Below are 27,479 nucleotides of genomic sequence, written 5' to 3' on the forward strand. Positions count from 1 at the left end.
CTCATGATACATGATCTCAACATCACTAGAAATGAACAGACAGCATATGAATCAGATTACTACAATGTGTAAAGATTCATTTTATTAAAAAGATAGCCATTTACATTGAAAAATAAAAATAAAACCCTAATCATTCTTTAGTACAGCGATGCGTACACTTCAATGAACCCTACTGTAGCCACCATCAGTCAGCACACAGCTTTTAAAAAGCTGTGACACACTGGCCACTGTCTTTTTTTAATGAATGCAAAAATATAAAGAAAAAAAATTCCCCTGTGAAAAGAATTAAAATGACCATGGCAAAATGAAAATGTGGAATACCATAATGTACAGACCAAATAAGAGCTGTAAAACCAGATGACAAAAAAACAAGGGATAAATTAAATAGAATGGGGAGAGAAAAAAAAAAACTAAAACATGAACCGGTGTAAAATGGCTTCAAGCCCTGAGGCAAATGGGGTAAGGGGACCAAGGAGAGGGCTCAGTGCCGCAATTCCCCCAGGGTCAGTCAGCATCAGGTGTTGGGCTTTTCCTTGGACTGGCTGACCTGGAACGACTAGTACAAAAACAGATCATCAGTATCCCATCCTACTGTAAAGGCAGAGTGGTAGCCATTCCTACAGACTGGGTCAAGTTAAGCTACTCCTCGTTCAAAAATGTAAATTTTCAAAAGCACAGGTAACGAAACCCTTTGTAGCAGGTCTTGAAACAGCATCGAATAGTTTGTAGAGCGTAAGAGCATTTCTAAAATGGGCGTCAGCACTAATCGTGTTTGAAACCGGATTTTTATGCCACAGGGCAATACCACAAGGAACGTCCAGAGTTGTGGGCTCACCTGTCTTTCTTGGGGGTAGCGGAACGGGATCTGGACCTGGAGCGAGATCGGGAGACGTTGCGGGCCCGGGGACGAGAAACTGACCGGGAACGGGAACGAGAGCGCGAGCGACTGCAGAGAAGGGACAGTGATGTGATCGCTAAGCTTCAAATACCGTCTTCATTGCAATCTACTATCAATGTATACCATCCATCTTCATTTCAGAATCTGTTTTATTCGCCATGCAAGTTCACACAAACAAGGAATTTACTGTGGCAGGAATGCACCTTCCCGTCATAATAAATTCCTTGTTTGTGCAAACTTACGTGGAGAATAAAGATGATTCTGATTCTTTTTTTACTGAATCAATGGTTCATAAGTAAATGGGGAAAGACTCACCTTGCTCTGCGCACTGGAGTCCTTGACCGACGCACAGGTGTCCTTGACCGACGCACAGGTGTCCTTGACCTGCGCACTGGACTTCTGGACTTGGAGCGGGCTGGGGAAGCAGACCTGCAAGGCAAACAGACAATTTAAAAAATAAATAATACAAAGCTGGCATAAGTATAGAGACTGGCCTTACATTATCTGCGTCGAACACTAGTGTTTTATACCAAAACAGAGTGGTCCAGCTTCATGAGAAAATTACTACTATACTTTTTAACATTATGAATTTACCCAAAGCATTTGGTGCATATTTGTTAAGGGGAGAAAACTATTTGCTACTACCATTGTGCCAGAATAGGTCTCTCAGGATTCCCACAATAAATGGATTTGTAAATCTCACCTGCTTCTGCGCTTTGAATAAGACGGGGATCGATGTCTCCTGATAAAAAAACACAATACAAATGTTTGATATAGCAGTCAGAATGAAGGGCCAGTCTGGCAGTTAAGTATGAATGAAGTATTGATTAGACCCTGTGCCAAACGGGACATAATTTATTAAGTCTACTGATCAATTTTACAACGGAGAAAAAAAAAAAAAACGGTGAAAAACACAGTAGCACTCACCGATCATTGCTTCTGCTGCGTGACCTATAACGCCTTCCCCTAGACCGAGAGCGAGATCGAGAGCGAGACCTTAAAAAGCAAAACAAGTCGGATCCAGTTACCATTGCATGGGTATGGACTAACAGTCAAGGGTAGTCATGGGTGATCCTTCCAATAAGAAGTCTGAAAGATGGATGCTGTACCTGCTACGACGGCCACCTCCCCTCTTGCTAAAGCGATAGCAATCGTATGCATAGTGCCCACTCTCTCCGCACTGGTAGCAGCGGTCGTTAGGGTCGAAGTTCCTACGACTGGGGCGACCGTAGCGCGACTTGCGAGACATGCCCGTGGACAACTCCACTCTTATGCGGGCCCCGCAGAGAACTCTGAAGATTAGACACAAAGATGGAGGAACGGTTCAAGAACTTTCCATCAAGGATAGCCATACAATCACAGCATCCACTTATTGATAAAGCCATGTAAACCATGCCCACTCACTTTCCATCCATGCCCTTTACGGCATCCTCTGCATCCCTGGTATCTTCATACTCCACAAAGGCAAAGCCTGGTGGGTTTCTAGCAACCCAGACGCTGCGTAGTGGTCCATAGTAACTGAAGGCTCTCTCAAGCTCGCCCTTGGCGGCACCGTTGCCCAAGTCACCCACATACACCTTGCAGTCGGTGTTGCGAGAGGAACCTCTTGACGACGAGTATGACATCTTGAAACCTTGACCGGGTAAGGGAAACATATTCAAACATTTGGTCTGCCCTGTATAAACTAATCAGGACTAACTCCATCATCTGATGCATTCATTCAGAGATAAGACCGCATTTCGGTTCTTAAGTACAACATTCAATGTAAACTTAAGTTATATTGAACGCATACACGACTACTGTAACAAGCAATCGTTGAGCACTAATGTGACTGCATGTCTGAAAACGCATAGCTAGTACATTCATGTTTTGCAAACCAGTGCAACATGCAACAGAGAAAGCCAAGACACCAAACTGGCTAGTGCGCGTGGGCTAATAACAGTGACAAGGCCGCATTGCCTTCTATGCTAGATAACGTTACCCTTTGTTCGACCATTGCACATCAGGAGAAATAGCACCGTAACAATAATTACGTAAGACTCGACTGTGGGCTTGTTGAAAACATGTTCTATTCATGTTCTTATAGACTTTAGTGAAATTGGAAAACATTTTTGGTACACGATAAACAACGGTAGCCGTGGCTAGCTACTCACTTTCCGATATACTTGCTAGCTAGGCTAGCTAATCTAGGCGCCTTGGTTCCGCGAGTGAATGAATCTTTTTCCGGTTGGCGTCCGCCGTCGCCCGCTGCAAGCACTGAAACGAGAAAGCGAAATTATTTAAAAAAATGAATGAATCTCCTTTACCTGCAGATGAATTACGCCTTTTTTCTCAATTCTAATATAAACATGGTAAAGTGCTTACATTTTCCACGATCCCCCCTTTCCCGTTTCGGCCTAGCTGTTCATTCGGGTCAGTAGCACGTTTTTCAGAAAACCAAGAGGAAGTACCGCCAACCTGCATCAGCCAACCGGAGAGCTCATATCTTTCGGTTTCAGGGAGGAGGGGCTTCAGTAATAGTGAAATTCCATTGGTTTCTATTGGCAGAAACCCCTAAACAGCATAAATAGCACGGGCGCGTTCTTACGTCAATCATAAATGTACACTGCGCGCATTGTTCAAATAAAGGTAGCTATTGGTGCGATTTGAGATTCGTCTAATGAATTAAACAAGCCGAGACATTTACAGTGATGCAATTTCAGTATAATTGCGATAACTGATACATTTCAATATTATTTAGCTAACAAAAGCTGTGACATTCAGATATACATACATTAAACGACACAATAAATACATAAATGGATAAGTCTTCATATTGTGCTGGATGAATCCTCTCCTTCACACAGTGGTCACTCTAAATGGCAGATATCCAGTTATATCTCCAACCTACATTACAGTATTACCTTTTCATGTAACAGCTTCTCAAGAATTGCATTAGTATTTTGCATGCATCATCATGTATAGTGGTTTTGGGAATGATGTTACAAATTTCAGTATTGAGCTCAAGTTTAACATGTGAGGCTTATAGTACCTATATGCCTCTTGTCACATGACATTGTAAATATACAATTATTTCAAAGGAAAAACTATTATACAAAAGCTGTGGAGGGGCCCTTGTGAAAGAGGAGGCTGTCGTTCACAATGTTTATCTGGGTGAAGCAACAGTCCCATCATCACCCCTAGCGAACCAGCCTTAGGCGAGGTCTTCTTAAATATGGAGACACATTTTCAAATTCCCAGGTAGTCACGTACCATTCTAAAATCCTCTCAGTCAGTGACTTACATCTTGTAGAATACTTAACCTTTAGCTAAGTGATCCAAGCCCTCTTCGGGCCTGACTCTGACCCAGATACTGAGAACTTTGTTTATAGGATCAGTGTTCACGTGGTCGTCTCGGTGAGCTGTTCTGTCATTTCTTTCAACCGTTCCCATGTTTTTGTTCCTCCCGTCTCCTCGTTCATCAACGGAGGAAAGTGTTCACAACCTTTCGTAACATGTCGTCGATGGTGTGCGTGCATTTGTGTGCTCGTGTGTTTACGATGTTTCTTCGGTGAGGGATATGTAGCGTGTGAGTATAATGTAGGCCTGTTCGTGTTTGTGTGTGCATGTGTGTTTGACAATAAATCCTCGTTCACCAATGCTCTCTCAGAAGCCCTTTACATGGCAGTAGGCCTCCAGACTGGCGAAGAGGATGTAGAGAAACCAGAGGCCGAAGAAAAACATGGTGGTCAGCACCTTGGTGATCCGTGGGCCGCCCAGCTCACCCCCTACCGATGGCCTCCGGCGCAACATGAGCACGCCCATGCTGATGAAGGCAAAGATGGTGAACAGCGTGACGGAGAAAGCGAGAGACCCGGGATCCACGCGGAAGACTTCCCCTTTGACCTCCCAGTATATGGCCGCCACGGACCAGGCGACTCCAATGCCCAGAAACACGTTGACGGCGTTGCTTCCCGTCACGTTCCCCACCGACGCGTCGGCGTACTGGTCCTGAGTGGCAGCGACTTTACTAGCAAAGGTGTCTGTGAGGGGAAGGAAGAAAGAATCATCAAGGTGAGGAGTTTGTCGAATATAAGGCTTGAAGACAGCTGAGAAATGGAGGATACAAACAATACGAACAGACGCAAATATACACACTTACCAGGGATGGAGGTGCCCAAAGCCACAAACACCACAGCCGTGACAGTGTCCCTCAGTCCCACAGTGCAGCCAAAGTGGGAGGCCAGGTCCCCGATAACGGCTGTCAGGAGTCCAATGGCGGAAATAGACACTATGAAGCAGGCCCAGCCGTTCCAGTACTCCGTCGGTGGAACGCAGGCGAAAAGAATCTTCCAGAATACTGTCACAATGTGAATGAAGTAGTCAAAGCAGTTGGGCGTTCGTTGTTCTTGGCCCTCGTCATCCCCATCACCTGCAAGGATTAAACGGTAGTGGGGGTTAAATTAAATAGTCACCCGTAAATGTTCAACATTTTCCTAAACTGTTTTTTCTCTCTCGATTCAAATCTTATAGGCATTATCGTAAGAGATAATAAAGAAGATGAACTTTTTTCTTGTGTATCGGAAAACATATTTGAGGGAAATAAGTTTTGAATGACCTGCACTGACAGTGACGGCGTCGATGAACTGCTCTCTCCAGGTGTGAGTGCCAACCAGCAACGCCAGGTTGGTGTCTTTCAGGAGCTCGTCCACTGTGTTCTATCGTGACACAAAATCCGGGTCGGATATGAGACCCAGAGGAAGCTCAGGGACATCGTTGAGAAACAGTTTACCGTGTAAAGGTTTCACACAGACACATGCAGACGTCCGTTCAGTTTAAAAATATATCAGGAAGGGTATGGAGAAGAGGACACTTCAATCAAGTTACACCTTGATCACAGGACTACTTAAGCAAATATCATTAAATATCATACATGTCGAAAATACACAGTGTCTTTTTATATTTTCCGGGAAACAAGAAGGATCATATTAACATATGAGAGAGGTTAGGAGGAGCGGTGGTCCTCTCTGAGGACCAGGGCACACTGCATGCAGCGCTCACACTGCATGCAGCGCTAGTAGCTACTGTACCGGGTTTAGAATGCCATTAGGAGTCATTCCCTGTCGAATCTGATGGGAGTAGGAGGGCACCCAGGGGGGAGAGTTAGTACCACACTTATCACCTCTCTCTCTCTCTCTCTCTCTCTCTCTCTCTCTCTCTCTCTCTCTCTCTCTCTCTCTCTCTCTCTCTCTCTCTCTCTCTGTCTTTCTCTCTCTGTCTCTCTCTCTCTCTCTCTCTCTCTCTCTCTCTCTCTCTCTCTCTCTCTCTCTCTCTCTCTCTCTCTCTCTCTCTCTCTCTCTCTGTCTCTCTCTCTCTCACACACATACACACTCTCAAATACACAAGCACAGATGCCTGCATGCCGGTTCTCTCCCACCCCCGCCCCCCCCCCCACGCAAACCCAGCACCTTTCACGTCACACACACCTTGAACTCATAGGACTCCTCTATGATAACCTCCAGTCTGCTGTGTTCCCCCAGGATGGGCTTGCCCATCTCAGAGATCTTCCTGGCCTCTTCCTCCTCTGGAGTGGGTTTGCCTGTTTCAGAAGAGAGAGGTATAGATCAGTCCCTTAAAACGTACGAGTATGTGAATTCTTCCTGTGTAAGAGGTTGTGCGCAATGTCGAGCGTGTGAGTTATTTCTGTGACTTACCCTGGTTGAGCAGTAAGGCTGTGGGAAATGAGACACAGGTTAACTTTACAGTTTTTTCTGAATTGCTAAAACACTAAAACCCATCGGCTGAACAAAGTTCTCAGTTGCCTGAACTCATGTAGCTAATTGTGCAGTCTGTTGTCAATACCTTAAACCATTTCACATGGTAAAACACAATTTGCATTTGCTTTTCAGCAAAACTCTAAACACATTCTCATTCTCAAAACACATTCTGCACTCTAATGCACATGTCATCCATACTGGTAAACACAAATGGCAACAATCAAATACAAATAGAGAAAACATGTCATTGACAAAACACAACCACTCAAAATTGATTTCACTTGTTTCAAATGATGTGACACAACCAATATGAGCCAGTTCAGAGAGCAAACAGGTTGTTGAAGGTGGGAAAATATTGCTTGTGATGTCGACGAAGTGCTCTGGCCTGACCCAGCCCAAAGACAAGAAGAAGCACATTGATCACATGTTTACTCCTTAGATTTTTATCCCTTTTACTGTAGTATTGTATACTGTAGTACAGTGCATTGTAGGCTGTATACTGTACAATGAACAAATTGTATGGCCCTGAACATTGTGCTTTCCATTTGTTACAGTAACAGTACTGACTGCTCAATAGATTTTGACTGGTTGCAGGTTCATATCAACAAAGAACAAGAGTGAGTTGTGAGTAGTGAGATGCAGGGTACAGTACTATATAGAGGTACAAGGATGGAGAAAGAACAAAAAAATTTGCAAAGAGCAAAGCAGAGTAGTAATTTCTGATACATTTTGAGCTACTATGATAGAACATGTTGTCGTTCATCAAAAGACAATGACGGATAAATATGAAATTTGTTTTGAGATTACGTAAAAATGTACTTCTCCTTCAGAACTATATGTTTTGAACAATGTGTTTTCAATTTTTTTGTGTATTGTTTACTGACTGCTTGATAGTGTATATCATTTTGATCACTTTGTTTATGATTTGAGAGCAGTGTTTGATTTTGAGCACAGGTAAATCTGTTTTGAGGCGAAAGCTTGATTTTGAGCACAGGTAAGAGTGTTTTGAGGCGAAAGTTTCATTTTGCAAGAGGATTCAGAGGTTTTGTAAATAGTGCTTGAAGATGAGGTTTTGTGTTTACAGTTTTGAGAAAATCGGTGACTGTTTCAAGAATGTGTTTTAGCAATTGTGAAAAACTGTAATTATAACTAACCACAACATTTGTGAAAGGAGAACGCCTCGCTAAATCGACAAATAATCGAATACACACACTCAAACCACACCCGTGTACAGGACCAACACTGACCTGAGATTCCTCTCTTTAGCCACTTGGGATCCTCTAGTACGACGAAGAAATGTTCCTGCTTCTCGTACTCCTCCACATTCACAATGCGCACCTGTAGGGTCTGACTGTTGAGACACACACACATACAAACACACACAGATATTCACACACGCACAATAGGAATCAACTCTGAAATGTTCACAAACAGCCTGCTATCTACTGAAAATGACATAGTGAAGGTTAAATAAGGGTTCAATAGCACACACACACACATGTTGTACAAACACAGTGTGTCCATGCAAACGTATTATGATGCAAATCAATAAAACCATTGCTACAGTTTCATGTCGTATCTAACCCTGTGGATAGTGTACTGGTTACTGTAATGTACCATTGTGTTGTAAAGTGCAGTAGCTCCAATCAATGGCAGCTTTTAGGCCTGTCTGAATCCTACATTACTGTACTAGCTAGGTACCTTCTTCTGACATGATTTGCAATGTCATGGCTTTCACTTTACTGGCTGGATACAGATAAAGTCTACGCACTTTCGCCTGAACATTTACAGGGAAATGGATGAGCCAGAGATGGCAAACAGTTCCCAATCTTGATAAAGACTGGGATTACCATTTGATGTAATAATCTAATAGCAGATGATTGAGACTGTGTGAGTTGCTGACAACCCATAATAACCCCACAACAGGATTCAGGGGTTCACTTCCCATAACCACATTTAGTCCATTTAGTAGCCTACCACAAATCTGTAAATGTAACAAACTTAAGTACAGTTACAAGACAAACATTGTGTTTATATCCCTTGAGGATATACATAAACATAGACCTCCAAAATTATCAACTTACTACCAACCACTAAATTATCTTATACATATCTAGAGAGTGTGCACTCATCGATTTCCAGTTTATCGAAACAAACATAATGAAAACAAGATGGCTGCCAAAAAGCCCTGAAGACTCTCCCCTTCGGCTGTTTCAACTCACCTCGTCTGTTCGTTGGTGAACTCCAGCTCCCCCTTGGTCTCCTCGTAGTCCACGGCAGCGCGGGCACTGCCGTCCTCGGTGTGGTACGGCACCACCACGGTGCCCCGCGAGCCCGAGTTCCTCGCCACCGTCACCACGACGACGCCCGAGCTCTCGCTCACGCGCAGCACGCGCTGGCTGAACGTGAAGATACCCGCGTGGTCGTCATCCAGGATGGTCACCGTGGCGAACAGCGGCTCCACCAAGCGGCCCCGCGGGGGCGTTCCCGCCCCAACCTCGCTGCCACCCTCGTCCAGCCGTAGGTTTTGCAGACGCACAAAGAAGTGCTCGTCCTCTTCAAAGACGTCGTCATCCAAGATGCCCACCTAGGGATCGCAGGACACACCACACTTATGTGACTAAACAAACAAAAAAACTTGACTTCCTGCTTAAATTGCCATCTTTAATCCTACAAATATAATGAAATATAATCCTAATATAAATCTGAAATCATCCCACCAAATCAAAGACACATTTGTATAGATTTTTTGACTCAAAAGGGCCATTCTTTTGCCAGATACAGATTTTAGTCATTTAGCAGACGCTCTTATCCAGAGCGACTTACAGTAAGTACAGGGACATTCCCCCGAGGCAAGTAGAGTGAAGTGCCTTGCCCAAGGACACAACGTCAAATTTGCACGGCCAAGAATTGAACCGGCAACCTTTTTGATTAATAGCCCGATTCCCTAACCGCTCAGCCACCTGACTCCCTACAGATGCCAGCACTATCCTTTCTCTCCTGTCTCCACCCTTCCTAACCTTGATCTCTTTGCGGCTCTCCCCAGGCTTGAACACCAACGTTCCCTCGCCGAACTCAAAGTCGGCCCCGGCGTTGGCGGAACCGTTCTCCGTACGGTAATCCACGCAGAACGTGTTCTGCCCGGTCCCCCCCTCACAGACCACTCCCAAGCTCAGCGTCACGCAGTTCTCGGTGCACTGGTACTGCGCACGCTCAAACGACACGTGGGCGCACGTGGCCCGGTCGTCGACCTCCTGGGGCCCCCCCTCGGCGGCGGCGGTGGCGCGGCGGGCGTGGTCGGCGGCGTGCTTCTTGAGGACGTTGCCGGCGCCGATCATCATGCGCGTGGCCTGGATGCGGTAGAAGGCTCGGCTCTTCCTCTGGTGCACCAGGGCCGTGTAGTTGGCCATCTCGATCAGCTGCTCCAGGTCTTTTTCCGGGTGCTTCTGCTTCAGGTCCTTCAGCAGGCGCACCACCTGGAGCATCGAGCCAGAACAACGACATTACAGAAACGGCGTCGACTTTTTTTGAGTTTCGTCTCTGGCTGTGTAACGGAAGAAGAAAAAAACACTTTCTTGTTTCGGTTTGAAAAGGTTTTTCTCATCCCTAAGAAATAACGTGTGTGTGATACAACGGGAATGTGATATAGAAGATGATTCCCAATGCGATTCCCCTCTCATCCTTACAATTACATTTAGTCATTTAGTAGACGCTCTTATCCAGAGCGACGTACAGTAAGTACAGGGACATTCCCCCCGAGGCAAGTAGGGCGAAGTGCCCATGGACACAACTTCATTTGGCGCGGCCGGGAATCGGACCAACCTTCTGATTATTAGCCCGATTCCCTAACCGCTCAGCCATCTGACCCCTTTGCATCTGACCCCTCTCATTCATATCTCCCACCTACCTCTTCTCGGTTCTGCTCCAGCTCCCTCCCCGTCTGCACGGACACCGTCACGCTCGAGGAGTTGACGGGACTCGAGCCGCCGTCGGAGAACTTGCCCTCCATGATCACGTCCAGCCCCTTGGGAGCCAGGTCGCCCTCCGTCTCCACGATGATGCCGTGTCTCTTGTCGGCGCGGTAGCGCTTGTGCATGTACTTGTAGAAGAGGAGGCGCCGGTCGGCGATCCACGCCAAGATCACGCACACCGGGAAGTAGAGGAGGGTGATCAGAGCCTCCCACACCTGAGGTATGAACACGACATAAACATACGCACTGACAACATCTAACCCACGTGTCAAACCATATGCGTGACGACGTCTCACGGTGTTGACACACAAACAGACACACCAACAGACACGCAAACAGACACGTCAACAGACACGTTAACAGACACGCCAACAGACACAGCAACCGACACACCAACAGACACACCAACCGACATACCAACAGACACGGCAACAGACACGCCAACAGACACACGGAACGGACACACAAACAGACACACAGAACGGACACGCAAAACAGACACGTCAACAGACACGTCAACAGACACGTCAACAGACATGCCAACAGACACGCCAACAGACACATCAACAGACATAGCAACAGACACATGGAACGGACACACAAACAGACACGCAAAACAGACACGCAAAACAGACACACGGAACAGACACACGGAACAGACACGCAAAACAGACACGCAAAACAGACACACAAACAGACACACGGAACAGACACGCAAAACAGACACGCAAAACAGACACACGGAAACACACGCACCTCTACCACTCCGGGGGAGATGACGGCCAGGATGAGGTAGAGCCAAATGTAGGCGAAGATGCTCCAGAAGGCGGTGATGAAGAACACGCGGAGGTGCTTTATCTTCCTGGACTCCCCGTCGGGGATGACCCACACGCAGATGCCGATGATCACAAACATGTTGAAGGCGGCGCTGCCCACGATGGTGCCCGGACCGAGCTCCCCAGCGTGGAAGTTGTGCCCACACACCTGGCATTCAGAGGACAAAGGTCAGGGTCGCGACCTCACTTGCCCTCGCACATTACAACCTACGATGACCAAAAAGGGAATTCGTTCATTCATTCAAGCCCTCATTCAATCACCTCGATGACGGACAGCAAGATCTCGGGCGCTGACGAGCCCAGGGCCATGAGGGTGAGGTTGGACACGGTCTCGTTCCAGATCCTCACCGTGGTCACCGACGTCTCCCCGTTCGGTTTGGTGATGGTCACCTCCTTCTCCTAACAACCACAACGACACGGAGGAAAAACCCCCAGGCTGGTGAGCGCAATCGCGGTCGAAGCGGGAAAAGCGTCGGAGGGAGACAACGGAGAGAAGGGAGAAACACAGGGGAGGGGCTACCTGAGAGGTGATGACCTCGATGGCGGCCATGAAGCGATCGGCGACGATGGACACGCCCAGGAACATGTACATGAGGCAGGCGAAGTAGACCATGGCCCTCCCGGCTTGCTCTCCCAGAGGTGGGTTTGGAGGCAGCCACACCGGCAGCAGGATGCCCGGCCGGCACACCACCTTGTCCGTGCAGGTCCGCTTGCCCGACAAGCTGGAGTTGCCGACCGCCTGGGTCGTCTGGTTAACCGTCTGGTTAACCGTCTGGTTAACCGTCTGGGTGACCATCTGGGTGACCGTCTGGTTGACCGTCTGGTTGACCGTCTGGGTGACCGGTGTGGGCGACGCCCGTAGCACCACCTGGGGTTGGGAAGAGGGCGTGCACGGGTGGGGCAGCAGGAGTATGAGGAAAAGGAGAGAGGCGGAGAAGGAGAGAGGTCCCGCGCTCTGCGGGAGTATAGTCATGTCTGGGGTCCCCGTTGAAACAGCTGTATTAGAGGACTATCCTGAGGGGGGGTGGGGGGTGGGGGAGAGGCACAGAAAGAGAGAGAGGGGGAGAAGTGTTAGGATAGAACCGACTCTGTTTTCTAATGATTTATAATTTGGGTTTCTTTCGATCAACGTTCATTCCGCTGTTACTCTATTGAAGATCTCAGACGCCTTCGCTTATGAATCTTCTACGCGGCCCGCATAGGGTCGCCCACGTTGTGCTGGGCTGAACTACGCAAGGCTGCATCCTAAGCTAGCTGCTAATGAATTCAAGATGACTCAGCCTTGATTGATGCCTTTTTGAATCATGTAAGGGACCCTCCGTGGGAAGGAGGCAAAAAGAAAATATACAGCAGGCCATCCTGGTAGCCATGTTGGAGACGTCAGTTGCTAATGGAATTTACAAGAACTACGCCATTCGGCTCTCTCGTTACAAACATGAAAATGATCCAGAGAAAAAGATGTGTCAGTGTGCCAGCGCATGTTTTCCCTGTCTGTATCGTGTAACAGTCTAGACGCAGTTACTGCATCAGCATCCTAGCTAAATACCCAACAAGTGGAAATAGAACAGTACAGTCCGGTCAGACAGAGCGACAGAAGGGTGGAGGGGAGAGAGGGAGAGCGGGGGGGAGGGAGGGGGAGTGAGTGAGTGAGCACACTACGCAAACTGCGTTAAAAACCGCGAGAAAAGAAAACGAACGCGCGAGAAAACATGCTAACCTCCTCGGTTGCAAACCGTGGACTCCATACATGCACTTCCTGTGTTGGGGAGGGGGGGGGGGGGGGGTCTAAGACAAGGCTACCTATAGGGTCACCTGTGTCAATGACCCCCCTAGCGAGCCTGCACCGGTAACCCTGGGGTGGTGTGTGTGGCACCATATCTTATTCATTGAGAACTTAAGGTCTTATTACTGTTCAATTAGTCATGACGGGACCAAGCCCATGCCTGGGGCCCAATAAAAAACCACAAATAAGATTTCCTTAGGGTTATTTCCAAGATTGCAACAGTCCTTTCATCGTGAGAATGTGTAGAAGTACTATTTCAATCTTCGAAAACACAACGTACTCCCAGGGTGGGCGGCGACTGCTAAGGTAAAGCAGTTACTGTACGTTACTGTACATAGCATGTGAGTCAGAAGTGCGCAAAAGTCGGCGCATTTGAAAGTCACACGCATCGAATGTGAGTCCAAGCTTAGTCCAAAGCCGCGTGGGTGAACGGTGATGCGCCACGCGCCCCCCGAGTACATCGTACTCGGGTGCGTGCGTGTAAGTGAGAGTGTGGCTAAGTGTGTATGATAGGAAGAAAGAATAATGCCTGGCGACCCTCCAGGCCCCTGCACAGATGAGACCGTCTTTTTTGTTGTTGTTGGTGTGTTGCCGGCGGTAACACACACCAGACTGCTGCATCATTGATGTTGTCCGGTGCTCCAGCCAGCTCATTAAGAGGTTGTGATTGATAAACGTGGCCCAAAGGGCCACCGCATCGCATTTCACTTTCCAACGTCTGCTATGGTTACTGCGGCCTCAGACAGAGGGCCCTCTTTCACTGATGGGGGGGGGGGGGGGGGGGGCACAGGAGCAACAAAACAACCCCTTGCTCACACTTACATTTACATTTAGTCATTTAGCAGACGCTCTTATCCAGAGCGACTTACAGTAAGTACAGGGACATTCCCCCCGAGGCAAGTAGGGTGAAGTGCCTTGCCCAAGGACACAACGTCATTTTGGCACGGCCGGGAATCGAACTGGCAACCTTCAGATTACTAGCCCGACTCCCTCACCGCTCAGCCATCTGACTCCCATCTGACACTTCGACCACACCGCACAGGTAACAGAGCGAGGCCGAGCCCGACGGAGACCTCGAGCCCGTGTGCGTGTGACATGAGGACATTTTCCAACTGGGAATGTTTGTTTGAATTTCTTGGAAGGAACTCAACTCCCAAAGGTGAGGGGACACCCACAGTGATTGTGAACAGTCACTCAAACGAGCAAGTATGTACAGCCCTGTAAAGGGTATTCTCAGCTGTTAAGAGAGACTCACACTTGATCACATTTGATCTCATTTGTTTGCTTTGTGGCTATAAATTTGGGGATTTCTTTTCCAGCCTAACTGTAGGTGACAGGAGCCTATAAATGAGCATTAGCTGATCAAGAAGCTGCAGCGTCGGGCTGCATTATTAATGCTTCTCCCTAAATATAACTTAAACCCCTGGGCCCACCTACTAGGCAATCCTGGTTGGAAATCAGAGATGATGGTAGTCCATGGAGTCATGTCTATGCAGGGGTGCAGGAAGTGATGGTAGTCCATGGAGTCATGTCTATGCAGGGGTGCAGGAAGTGATGGTAGTCCATGGAGTCATGTCTATGCAGGGATGCAGGAAGTGCTTATCCCTCACAGCTGTGGAGAAGCTCAGCACCACGCATGGCCTTTTAGGGGGAGAGCCTTTGACGTCGAGATGACTTCTCCTAATCCTAACCCTCGACCCTCCGCCCCAACAGATGAGGCCTCCCTCCTGCAAGGGGCCTACATTGGAAGGGGTTGAAACTGAACACCTAATTTTCATTAAAAAAAAACACATTTTGTTATACGAACGACAGACATATTCCGTGCGCGATGTCACTGCACCGCATCACCGGCTTTAGATATTCGTGCGAAATTACAAATTACGTGCGATTACGTGCGATTTTCTTATGTGTCACAACTGAAATGTCATTGCTTTTGACTTTTTCAGCCTTCTAGTTTGGGTCTCCCTCTACAGCTAGGACCCTGGGGTGGTCCGAGAAGGCGCCTGACCCCCCCCCGGCAGTACCACTGGAGGTGTCAGTGCTCTGGACACTTCGACTACCTGCAGCATGACACTGAGCTGTGTGTCGGGGCGACAGCTCCTCTCCTGTTACCCACGACGACACCGTTCCCGTCCGTCAGCGCCACCGATAAGAGATTGCCTGAGATTAACTTACACCGATAGCGGGCAACGGGCAAAATGAGAGTTAACACCTGTCACTGTTTAATATATGTCCTTTCTCTGCCATGTGTCAAGGAATTCCAGGTAGGTGAAGGCTACGTCTGAGAACCAGCAGGTTCCGGTGAGAGAGAAACACAGGGAGACAAAGAAAGGAAGAGTCGGTGAATAAGGAATGCTACTTGAAAGAGCCGGCAGGTTCAGGTGACAGAAAGAGACAAAGAACATGGAAAAGGAACAGAGAGAGTGGCAGCTAAGAGAGGCGATTCTGAGAACCAGCAGGTATAAGTGACCGAAAAAGTAAGACGGTTAGACAAAGAAACTGAGAGTGAAAGAGAGATAGGATACTATTAAAGATTGAAGGCACTTAAGTACCTGTTTGTGTTGATGCAAATAATTCATTATAGACATGAATGAAAATAATACAACAACAAAAAAGTAGAGCAGGTGTCTCAACTGATTATCTGAAAAACGAAATACGTTTTCCCAAAAAAATAAAAAATAGGATTGAATGTATAAACTACAAGAGCCACAAACTGTACAATATGTACCAGCTCTGTCATTTTTTTACAGGCTCTCTTACTAACCTGACACATCAGGTGCCACAGGTGGCAGCATACCCCATTCATTGGAGTTTTCCTAAAGAATGACGGCTCCAGTCTGGCTAAAACAAATCCACTGTGCTCTCTGAACCAGCTCACATCCGGCTCAAAGACAACACCGTTTCTAGCACGTTCCGATCCTTATCTTTTCAAGATCTCACGGAACACACGCCTCCCTGATGACCTCAAAGTACTTGAGCTCGGTACAAACGACTGGGCACTGCAAAATGGAGACTCATCTTCCCAAACAAAAACAACAGGCGTGGTTACCGCGTAATGACAGAAGTTCGAGTTACACACAAATCATGGCAGTTAGACAGTCTGCCTGTTTGCAGTTAAACGAATTAAAGGAAAGAGATCCTACCCTTTAATAAGTAACGTGGGGACTGAGGCTCGCTGCTGTGTGTACCTGTCCCGGAACCAGAGGAGTGTAAATGAATCCTCCTCGGGCCGCACAGACAGATAGTCAGACAGACAGAGAGACAGACAGAGAGGCCGACAGACAGACCGTAACCACACTTTGCGACTGTGACACAAAGCCCCATCCATAGACTCGGCATCCAGCCCTGCCTCACCCTCCAAAGAGCTACTGTCCCTGAGGCAAATCACTGATTTAGCGCCCCCCCCGGAAAAAAAACCTTGACTAAACTCTTTAGCGAGTGACACCACTCCAGTTCAGCCACGTAACCTGGCACTGCCTTAGCATCTCTCAGACCCGTCTCTCGCTATCTCTTCCTGGCCATCTTCTCTCCGTGTCCAAACCGTGCCACACTTCTACTCGGCACGTGTCTTTCGGAGGTTAATGGATAACCGGTGTCCACGAGGGCAGAGGCGAGGTGGACAGAAAGAGGTCACGAGACAAACCACTGACAGCCAGAAGACAGCGGCTCCTGTGGTTTCTATTTCCTGTGAGAACCCTAGGCCCGGCCACTGGTGCTCCAGTCATCCTAGAAGGAGCAGCATTCTCAACTTCAGTGCAGTTCTACAGTCTGAGAGAGACACCAGTTATGCAATATTCAGGACTGCAACTGAAACAAAAAGTCAGTAACAAAAAAAACAGGTAGGGTTAGATCAATTACTGCACAGAAATGGTAATGGTGACTGGGCAGAATAGCCGCGTACCGAACCATAAATCTGGACTTTAGTTTTCATAATATCGAGGGACCCCCGAAAGATAATACAGCAGACAGTGTTTGATGTGACGGAGAGAATTTGTAGAGAATTTGAAGAGTTTGCAAGGACATCAATCTCACACAGACACCAAAAAATGGCTTTGGTATGGGTAAAACAGGCCAAAACTAGCACCACGTGGAAATAAATCACGTAGCCATGTATATCCTTATAAAAAAAAAGGATTTGTAAACGTCTAGTTGTATCATCTCAGATCTGTACATGACTTTTATTGTTTTCCAAGCCACTCTCAATTCAGGGCTACTCTTTAGACCCAGTCAGAACAACAAAGTGTTCAACAAAAAGCGCAGAGGCAGGCAGTAGGTCTACATTGACAATGCTATACAGGAGTGTGTCAATGAAAACAAAACAGTTTCTCTCTAGCTTACACACTCGCTCTCTCGCTCGCTCTCTCTCTCTCTCTCACACACACACACACACACATACACACACACATCAACGCTGTGTGAGAACACCATGTTTTAATAGCCATTAGTGCACTCTGAGTGCTGCAACACATTGCACTGAGTCCTCCCAATCACTCTGGCACTCCTCTTAGCTAACAGGAAGCATTGCTTTGTCCACATTGTAATAAGCTGAGGCATCATTCCAAGTTCATCCACCATTCAAGTTCAAAGCCACAGGAATCCAGATATGTTTTCCCACAGACAATTAACAATATTTATATATCACTGGTTTTAATTCGGTTTAATTACGGTTCATAATACCAGCTGTTGGTAGCAGCAACTGTTAATCTATTTCCTCTCGCATAGGAAAAAGCAGCTTTCGGATGGGAGTATACTACAACGATGAATTAACATTCACGTAAACTTGATCGAAACCCCCGTTCTCCGAGTGACCGTGGCAGCAGTCTGTCGGGTCCTATGGAATACGCAGTCTTACTGATTGAGTGAAGGCAGTGAGACCTAAGGTATAGCACTGTATCCATTCCCTCTGCTCCTTTGTCAATCAGGCGGGCACGTGTCAATGCATGCATACAATGAGGGAGCGTTGGTTTACTTGTGCTGACACACATATGAGAGTCACATTTCGGGATGAGTGTCACGAAGCTTTTGTAATAGATGACTTAGGTTTAGCTGCCGAAGCCCATCGCATCTTTGATACCGTTGACCGTGAGAAGAGTGCTTTAGAGTGAGACGGTGTTCATTGGATGTGGCCTGCTAAATGGCGTGGGATTTTATATTTGTTATCCAAGGTGATGTGTCTCTTTATGACGGTTTGTTTTAGATTGAGATTGAAACAATCAAAAATACAAAAAAAGGTAGAAACTTTGGAAAATGGTAGCTTTAGTTCTTTATTTTTCTTTAGTCTGACGTGGCGCTAAAGACTGACACAAGAGAGAGGCCTGCAATAGCACGTGTGTAATCAAACACAATGCATTTCGGCTCTAAGGGGGATGAATGTACAGTCAACGCCTCATCTCTCACAGCTCAACACCTCTGACAGGCTGGTGGGCCGGTGGCCAGGCAGGTACAGGAGAAGGCTGGGTCATTGTACAATCAGTTACTCTGTCCAAAGATGATTATTTTGTATTCCCCTGCTTAACCGTCAACCCAGAACTCTAACTTTATGTGTAAAGAACTCTCCAAGAGAGAGGACCAAAGAAACATTGCACACAACAAGATACCTTTTATATCTCCAGATGAAACCCACAAGCGTAATTGCACGCTGCTAAGAGGCTTTTTAACTATATTATTCATGACACTTAGAACCAGAGTAGAAGTGTTTAGCTACAAAATAATTGTACAAACAACATGACCTAAACAACATGACCATATTGTTAAGTCTCACACGCATTAAATGTAGAGAATTCATTGTAAGTTAAATGAACAGGACAGAGGCCAGGACAGAGGCCTTTAAAACTGAAGTACACTTTTATCTAAATCTATGTGAATCTAGTGAAACATCTGCACAGAATAAAATACATGTTCTGCGTGATTACTCATCCAGTAACTGTCAGCCTCTTGCGTTGTTTAAAGGATGCCCAACAGTTGCTTAGAGACGCAAAAGAGAAGTTTACTTCATTTGAAAAGTAGCATATATGCTACTTTTCAAATGAAGTAAACTTCCTTAATAATTGTTACGTTTACACTTTCGTACTCCCGACAAACTCCAAACATTGTGTGTGTATATGCAATTAAACACATAACGGTCCTCTAAAGCGCCTTGTCCGCTGTCAGGTAGCCTACCTGTGTTTCTTCCCAAATATCTGGTCTTACCTTGACGCCTATGGATCAACTCGCCCTGAAGTTGACATTATTTCAGAAACACTCTTGAGCAAGTCCCCGCTAAAACTGTCCCCTTCTCAACATACAACTGGACCCACAGACGCACGTTCACTCATATTCCCGAACAGATGCTGAATCCCATGTGGGTGATCGTACACACACTGAACTGCGCAACTGCGAAATTCTACATCACCATTGGTCCAAAGTAAACGGGGGGCACAGCCCCCCGTTTACCCCCCGAATTGGTACAGCCAATTAGCTACATGAGCAGATGACGGATTTTTGTCACGCTTATCTGAAATCATTCATTCATGACACACACTGCACATTAAATTAATGTGCAATATATGTATCACTTGTGCTGAGTTTTTCTTGTGATATCAATTGTATAACTTCCAAGCCTTGTCAACGATAAGCAATAAATGCTGTTTTTTGAGTGAATGACACTAGCAAAGAGTAATCAAAGATATCAGTTAATGTGACTGCTATAACCCCCTCTGTTGGTGGTAATAAAATACGACTACCTTCTGCAACTTTGCTTTTGCGCATTGCCGGTAACAATAAAGTCTACAGAATAAAAACATATGTGCAGCAATTGTTCTTTATTTTCAAACAATCGTAAAATTGCAAGAAATGATCTTGCAAATTAAAAAGATATGTTTCCACCCTCGCTGACAATCAGTACAAACTTGACAGTGTATACTTTAGTCAGACAGTCAATCGCTGCTGGATTAGGTTGGCTTGACGATGACTGAGCTGCCTGTGACCAAAGTAGGGAAGAACTCCACCATGTATTTATTCTTCAGTCTGTGCAGGAAATGGACATACCTCACCCCCTTTCCATACCCTGAAAAGACATGCGACACCTAAACAGACACAGAAAACAGGTCGAAAATATGAACAACACAACGATAAACACAATGTGATGAATCCAAAGGTGCTGCAGACAGTTAAGAACATGTAACATCAGCAAAACACAACACACAATACAAATGGACAAATAGGCTGAACAACACAAACAAAAGATTTTACGTCAGTGTGAAACAATACTACGAATGCATACTTCTTTCCAGGTGTGAGAGTAGGTGCTGAGGTCTTCTTTGGGGCTGGCTGTGTGTTCTGAGATAACCTGACCATCTCCTCCCAGCAACTTTACATGCAGCTGGTAGATGGACTCGTGCAGCTGACTTTCTTCATACCTACAAGATCAAAATGAGGGACTCACCTTAGAAAAACACGATTTTGTGGTTTTGTCAAGGAGTGAAATAAGAACTCAAGACAGCTTTTTATTAGTTTTTGAACTATTGCAGAACTGTAATGTTAATTTTAACGAGGCCATGAATGTTTTAAAAATTTGCATCTTCAGTATGGGGCAAGCTAACTTCATAAAGGCTTCATGTGTGTGTAACTAAATAACAAAATTTCAGCCTTAGCCCTTCATATTATTGACTGTATTTACCAACGAATAATACACCATACATAACACTATAGCAAATATTAGTGGGAAACAAGACCAGGGTGATGGGTGTGGCTGTGCATGATTATTAACCCCAAGGGTGTAATTAAGTAAAGAGGTTTTGGTATTTATCTACACTTTATAGATGCCTGTCTAACCCACCTGTCTTGTATAAGGATGTCAGGCTGGTCATCCAACAGCTCATCCCACAGTCCTTCAGACTTCAGGTCAATTTTCTGCTCCAGGGTAAACCAACTGTGGACAGGCATACCAAGATCCCTGTGAAAAATAGACTGAGATGGGTAGCCATTTTGAATGCCAATAGTAGCTGAGTGTTACTCACCTGAACTGAGGCATGTAACAGACCACAACCCCTGGTGGTATGCCACTGTTGTCATAGGGAAGTTCCTCTACGCTGGTGGTCCAGCCAGTGTAGTCACCTAGTGTCATTGGGATGGACCACAAATGCCATTCAGTGTTAATCAATGTGTCACCGTCAAATGTTCAAAACTTCCATTAACACTCTTTGTTGATTATTGGAATGCAAAAGGATGTCTGCTGACTCACCTTCTGGCTCTGAACGAGGAGGTTCATCTCTAGGCACGCCTGTCAGTTCAGGCTCAGGAGGCAGGCTGTCATGAGTCACACCTGGGTGGGGAAAATCTATAGTTTACAATGTGTAGTGTACACTGTACACAATGTGTAGTGTACACTACACATTGTAAAGGCACAGTAGATAAAAGGAATTTACAACGTTTCTGTGAATTGTCTCCTTCCTATACGTAATCTATAGGATAGAGTTGTAAACCTAGTGGTAGTAATGAGTACTGTGAAACGCTATGGTAGGTTTAGGATAATGTGAAAGTACATTTTGAGCAAGAATTTCAACTAGCATATTGACAAATTCAGATCCCCGCAACAGTCATAATATGAATGTCGTAACTTTGCTCTGATTGTGTTAAGATAAGAACTGTGACTAGGCTATGTGGCAACAATTTAACTTCCCTCAGTATTCAAGTTCACAACAACCAGCGTTACAACTGCAATTGATCTGATCTGAATTATATTTGGAGGGTTGCCACCGTCATCAGCCTGATAGCTCTCCATAAATCTGTCCTTCAATCTATTCTTTCGATTCCACTACTGTGGATCGCCATAGTACAGAAAGGAGTGACGTAGTCAACTACCGTGAGGCGCCGGGTTCCTCAACAAATTTCTGCCGAGTGGTTTCGCTTCATAGACGAACTTCCAGTCCACGGAGTCGGGCATAGATATGCCTGTGATGTTCCACTCGTTCTGACATCTTATTTTCCATTCATTGTCGGCCATAATGTCGCCGCTGCGTTGATGGCGTGTTCTAAAGTGGACCAGGAAGTGCTAAAGACAGCTTTTTATCATTGCATGTCCCACCCTCATGAAAGTCCGTTCACCACCCCACCCAAACGTGTTGCAATATTGACACTGATGCCTTGACTACCAGATGCCTGCAATTACCTTATTTAAAAAATATATAGCTACATCTAAATATAGCATATAAAATGAAATTACAATAAAAATGGCTTCTCCATGTGGATGAAGACACAAATTGGTTGGGGATTGTGCAAAAAAAGCTAGAATTGTTGTATTGGGAATAATTTTACATAATGGCTTTACCACATAAAATATACATAAAATAAAGTCGCCTTCAATTTGAGCAAAAAGTAGCTAAAATGTTATGATAAGTTATTGTTTGTATGGTAAGTTGGTTATACATATCCAAAGATATTATATATAAGAAGCCTTTTATGAAAATACAATGGATATTATTAACAGTTAAATGTGTAGTTTATGGAAAAACCTCAAAAGGACATTTCAAATGACCACAACCCCAAATGCACAAAAACAATTTGGTGTGTGTTTGAAGTACAGTACACTAACATAGTTAATCCTGTAACAAACTGTGTTTTTTGTTTAGTTTGTCATCCCCAATTCTTTTGAGGCTTTTCACAAACTACACATTTAACTGTTAATAATATCCATTATATTTTCATGATAGGCTTGTTCTATTATATCTTTAAATAACAATAGGATTCCTAGAATAAGGACCCTCCCTCCAGTTGGAAAAAGGCGTTTCACCGTGCAATGTAGACAATCAGGCAAGGCAAAGCAAGTTCTTTGTATAGCACATTTCATCCACATTGTAATTCAAATTAATAGGCTGCATTAATATAAGCACACATAAAACAACATGGAACAGCATTGCTTCGTTAGTCAAAAGCACGGAGGAGCACGGTTTCATTCTAGACTTTAGTAACAGTAGGGGACTGCGATTGATTCTGGGAACTGGTTCCAGCAGTGGTAGGCTACCTAAACTGCCTCACCCTGTTTGTGGCGGTAGCACAATGATCTAAGCACACTGCTTGGTTTATATTCTAGAAGCTGACATGTACTTTGGTCCTGAGCTCTTGAGTCATTTGTGCACAAGGCCTACTTTAAACTCAATGATGTAGCTAACTGGAAGCAAGTGTAGGTCTCTAATTATATGTGCACAGTTCTCTTCGTTTTGGTATTATAGCTGCTGCAAATAGATTACTGCTTGATAGTGTTTTGGGGGAGGTCGATCAGTAAACCATTGCAGTCCACCCTGGTTGTAATAATATGGATTAGTTTCCCATCTTGTTTGGACAGGAGCCACTTGCAGTGTTTCTAAAAGGGTAATATGACGCCTACAAAGTGGCCCTCTTTAGTGTTTGAGGGCTGTCCCAGATTATCCTACTCATTTTTCTAATCTCTGTTTGTGTAGTGTGACAGTGTCGAAAGCAGGAATTTATCACAAAGGAGCGGCGCAAGAAGTCGGCCTACTCAAGTCTATCGGCTACAATGCATTATTTCCTCTTTTTTTAAATTAACAATTCAAACAAATCTACTACGTTGTCATAAGACTATCATTGGATCATCAAATAGCATAAACGATGTAACTACTAGCTAACTAGTTCACGAAGTTTACTTAACTTGTCTAGTTGAGTAGCACCACTGTAGGTGGCTGACTGACTGTCGCATTATTCTCCAAACCGCAGGGCTCTGTGATATGTTTGATACGATCATTATCAGTACTCGAGCATTATCAGATTTTGAACAGAAGTGCCGACCAAAAGCGTCACAATAGATACGTGTCTTGTTGACGAAGAGAACCATATTCACCAAATCAGTAACCTAATGGCCTATAACAGCGATGAGTTTTAGACGTGCTAAGGGAAGACATTCTGAAAAGAAAAAAGTTGTCCTTGGTTTGGGTGAGCCACTTTCTAAAAAGCTGTCCTGAATAACTTTGCGATGTTTTTTAGTTCAAAACGACAGTGCACAATTGTCAGTGGCAGATGAACTATCCTAATACTGAGAACATTTATTTAAGTGCCAGAACATCCTCTCCATGCCCCACCTAATATGGCAGTGTATCCCGTAGATATCCAAACCATCCCGTAGATATACAAACCCCGGATCTCACTGGTTAAAGAGGAATCAGCCGGAGAAGGACAAGTACGGGAAGAATAACTTCAGTCAAAGGGACCTTAACGACCCTAGTCTCGAAAACAGTCCCCATAGGAATGACAGCTTTGTGAGAGAGGTAGGCACAGCTGTCCACCTGTGTTCCAGGACTAACCCCAGGATCGACGTAGGCACAGCTGTCCACCTGTGTTCCAGGACTAACCCCAGGATCGACGTAGGCACAGCTGTCCACCTGTGTTCCAGGACTAACCCCAGGATCGACGTAGGCACAGCTGTCCACCTGTGTTCCAGGACTAACCCCAGGATCGACGTAGGCACAGCTGTCCACCTGTGTTCCAGGACTAACCCCAGGATCGACGTAGGCACAGCTGTCCACCTGTGTTCCAGGACTAACCCCAGGATCGACGTAGGCACAGCTGTCCACCTGTGTTCCAGGACTAACCCCAGGATCGACGTAGGCACAGCTGTCCACCTGTGTTCCAGGACTAACCCCAGGATCGACGTAGGCACAGCTGTCCACCTGTGTTCCAGGACTAACCCCAGGATCGACGTAGGCACAGCTGTCCACCTGTGTTCCAGGACTAACCCCAGGATCGACGTAGGCACAGCTGTCCACCTGTGTTCCAGGACTAACCCCAGGATCGACGTAGGCACAGCTGTCCACCTGTGTTCCAGGACTAACCCCAGGATCGACGTAGGCACAGCTGTCCACCTGTGTTCCAGGACTAACCCCAGGATCGACGTAGGCACAGCTGTCCACCTGTGTTCCAGGACTAACCCCAGGATCGACGACTCCAAATGCCCAGGAAGCTGTGACTTCCATCTCAGAAGCCTCGGCCCCCACGTAGTAAATGTCAGGATAGTCAATGGGGATCACTTAAGCGCAGGTCAACGCACAGGCTACCTTGCAAAGAAAACAAGCATGGGAGGAGAAAATTGTAAAGCGGGCTACCAGAGGAATAGCCATGGAACCTCTGCATCTCAGATGAATATTCAGCAACAGCGACAGATTTGGCCAAGAGGTGTGTTCCAGTCAGGTACCTGTGATGCAGGCACTCAGACTTACCTGACAATGGCACACCTGCGGCCCAAATCGGTCCCCTCCTCTGTCCCCAGAATAAGTAAGCTATGGAAGTTAACGAATCATAAACAGAAGGACCTATGTGTACCTATTTGTAATTCTTTCGTAAAGTAGAGGTAGTCAAATCAGAACATATTTTTGCAAAGAAAATCATACAGATTGACTGTTTCATTTAAGAATTTCATTCAGGAAAGGATGATGTTATGGTCTGCAGCCATGCATCTATATTCTTCTGATCCCTTACGCAAATTAGGAACTAACGTCGATCTCATGGGACAGGGGTTACTACAGGGATGGTCTCCAACACCTGAAAGAAAACGTTTTTTCCCCCTTTGTAGTGTGTAGATCCCAGAGGAAGACTGATGATACGTGGAGTTCTCAGCATGGCTCACAGGTCTGGCAGCCTTCGCAGAGCCCCCCACACAGTGTCCCATACGGGAGGGGCTTTAAAGCCACAGTCCCTAGTCGCGTCCTCCGTGAGGTTGGGACCCACTCCGACACTTGTGGCCTTTCCTACAGCTGCCAGCTTCCCTCACAGGAAATAAGTAAGATGGGCGGGGTGAGGTCATCTATAACAATACACTAATACCCGATCCATAAACCATATTGGTTGAGTTCAAAGATGCTTCTCGTTACTTGATAGTGGTGCTGATGATAAGATAAGCCACGTTGCCAAGTTATTGATTATGCATCTTGTAAGTGCCAGCGAGCTTACTTCCTCATAAGAGACCGAAATGAAACCCACACAAGCTCCTTTGAAAACTAGATGCTTGAGTATAGATCTCCGAAGAGTAAGTAAATGGTCTGCTCTGTGTACGGGTCCCTGTGGAAGGTGGCGATGAATATCATGATGTATCGCCGTGAGAAATATCTGTTTAATTTTCTGTCATCTGTTACTGTCATCGATCAACCTGGGAGCCAGTGGAGGGAGCGGCTCTGAAGGGGATCGTGGATCATGTCAGCTTGCACTACTCTCAGTGTCCTGTAGGGGAGTGTCCAGAGCCCAGTTTACCATGCAGTGACCAGCTGAGAACTGTGGGGGATGAAGTCAACTGCATTCTCAAAAAGAGGATGGTTCGTATATAATATATATATATATATTAAAGAGGCAGTGTGAATGCATTGTTTGTTGAGATAACCTTTTTATGGTCAATTGGTTCTCATCTCTCTGTTGGGAGTTGTAGGTAGTGGGTGATGGACACCACACAGCCCTCAGAGGTATTGTCCCTGGTCTGGTGACACTTCTCTGCGTCCTGGGCACTCTGTACCTGCACCAGAAGAGACACCAGGGGACAGCCTAGCCCTGCTGCCTCGCTGTGGCCGCCAGTGACTGGGCCGTTCGACGCTACCTCAAAATAAATCTCCCTTGCATTTCTAGTGAAGGTCGAGAAGTTCGGATTTTGCTACTTCCGTTTGTTGATTTTATTTTGATTGATTTTAAGGTTGTTTAGTCGACACAGACTCGACACATTTGACGTAGCCGTCGGCCCTTTCTCAGCCTCAAAATTAAGCAACTGACAACTTGCTGGGCCTGTTTGTGTCCATGACCGCTGCTTACTTTGGAAATAGCTCCACCTTGTGTGTTTTTAAGGGTACTGCGGGTCCCAACGGCAACAGACCCACAGGCCCAACTTCAACAATCACTGAAACATGGAATGCTGCACGTCACAAGCCGAAACATCTCCCAGTGAAATGCTTATAATTACTATGACGATCACAATACAGTACGCAATCACAGTGCTGAATTTATGACAAGAAAGGCCCGTCTGCGCGTGGCTTTCCGTTTTACCAGTGTGCTTTGTATGTGCTGTGTGTGTCTGTGTGTGCGCACGGGTGTGTTATGCAAGGTAATTTATCGTTCAGCTGCCAGTGGCTTTGAAAGAGCCCCATACCCTATAAGGTCTGTCATAGAGAGACAGGGGCAGCAGAGGGGGTAGCAGAAGACCAGTTCCCAAAAGAAAGGAAACATTCAGTCAGTAGAGAAGGTAGCGTATGATCGCAATCTATAATGTTG

At 45.9% G+C, this 27,479-nt stretch overlaps 4 protein-coding genes across 5 annotated transcripts; 1 reads left to right on the forward strand and 3 right to left on the reverse strand.

Moving 5' to 3' along the window:
- Nucleotides 1–56: 56 nt before the first annotated feature.
- srsf7a (serine and arginine rich splicing factor 7a) lies at nt 57–3,389 on the reverse strand. Of its 2 annotated transcripts, none has more exons than XM_062453475.1 (9): nt 3,263–3,389; nt 3,052–3,154; nt 2,303–2,531; nt 2,008–2,190; nt 1,826–1,894; nt 1,602–1,640; nt 1,214–1,327; nt 836–946; nt 57–556 (listed from the first exon to the last, which is right to left on the reverse strand). In XM_062453475.1, the coding sequence occupies exons 3-9, from the start codon at nt 2,521–2,523 to the stop codon at nt 505–507; spliced, it is 789 nt and encodes a 262-aa protein (XP_062309459.1). In that variant the 5' UTR covers nt 2,524–2,531; nt 3,052–3,154; nt 3,263–3,389; the 3' UTR covers nt 57–504. The 2 variants fall into 2 exon arrangements, with proteins under 2 accessions (XP_062309459.1, XP_062309460.1); XM_062453476.1 differs by having other exon boundaries at nt 1,826–1,880; nt 2,006–2,190.
- A 231-nt stretch (nt 3,390–3,620) lies between these two features.
- LOC134013680 (sodium/calcium exchanger 2-like) lies at nt 3,621–19,593 on the reverse strand. Its single transcript, XM_062453309.1, has 13 exons — nt 19,434–19,593; nt 11,982–12,475; nt 11,723–11,860; nt 11,382–11,609; nt 10,562–10,840; nt 9,675–10,130; nt 8,877–9,241; nt 7,902–8,005; nt 6,592–6,609; nt 6,364–6,476; nt 5,496–5,595; nt 5,040–5,309; nt 3,621–4,920 (listed from the first exon to the last, which is right to left on the reverse strand). The coding sequence occupies exons 2-13, from the start codon at nt 12,432–12,434 to the stop codon at nt 4,544–4,546; spliced, it is 2,901 nt and encodes a 966-aa protein (XP_062309293.1). The 5' UTR covers nt 12,435–12,475; nt 19,434–19,593; the 3' UTR covers nt 3,621–4,543.
- Nucleotides 19,594–20,029: 436 nt separating this feature from the next.
- nccrp1 (P1, F-box associated domain containing) lies at nt 20,030–22,308 on the reverse strand. The gene is made up of 6 exons (XM_062453850.1): nt 22,086–22,308; nt 21,466–21,546; nt 21,242–21,338; nt 21,061–21,153; nt 20,506–20,641; nt 20,030–20,308 (listed from the first exon to the last, which is right to left on the reverse strand). Exons 1-6 carry the CDS (start codon nt 22,225–22,227, stop codon nt 20,174–20,176), a joined length of 684 nt encoding a protein of 227 aa, XP_062309834.1. The 5' UTR covers nt 22,228–22,308; the 3' UTR covers nt 20,030–20,173.
- A 2,174-nt stretch (nt 22,309–24,482) lies between these two features.
- Nucleotides 24,483–26,051, forward strand: LOC134013551 (uncharacterized). The gene is made up of 3 exons (XM_062453057.1): nt 24,483–24,493; nt 24,580–25,505; nt 25,804–26,051. Exons 1-3 carry the CDS (start codon nt 24,483–24,485, stop codon nt 26,049–26,051), a joined length of 1,185 nt encoding a protein of 394 aa, XP_062309041.1.
- The last annotated feature ends 1,428 nt before the right edge of the window (nt 26,052–27,479 follow it).

This window comes from Osmerus eperlanus, chromosome 27 (assembly GCF_963692335.1).
Source record: "Osmerus eperlanus chromosome 27, fOsmEpe2.1, whole genome shotgun sequence".
Lineage (NCBI taxonomy): Eukaryota > Metazoa > Chordata > Actinopteri > Osmeriformes > Osmeridae > Osmerus > Osmerus eperlanus.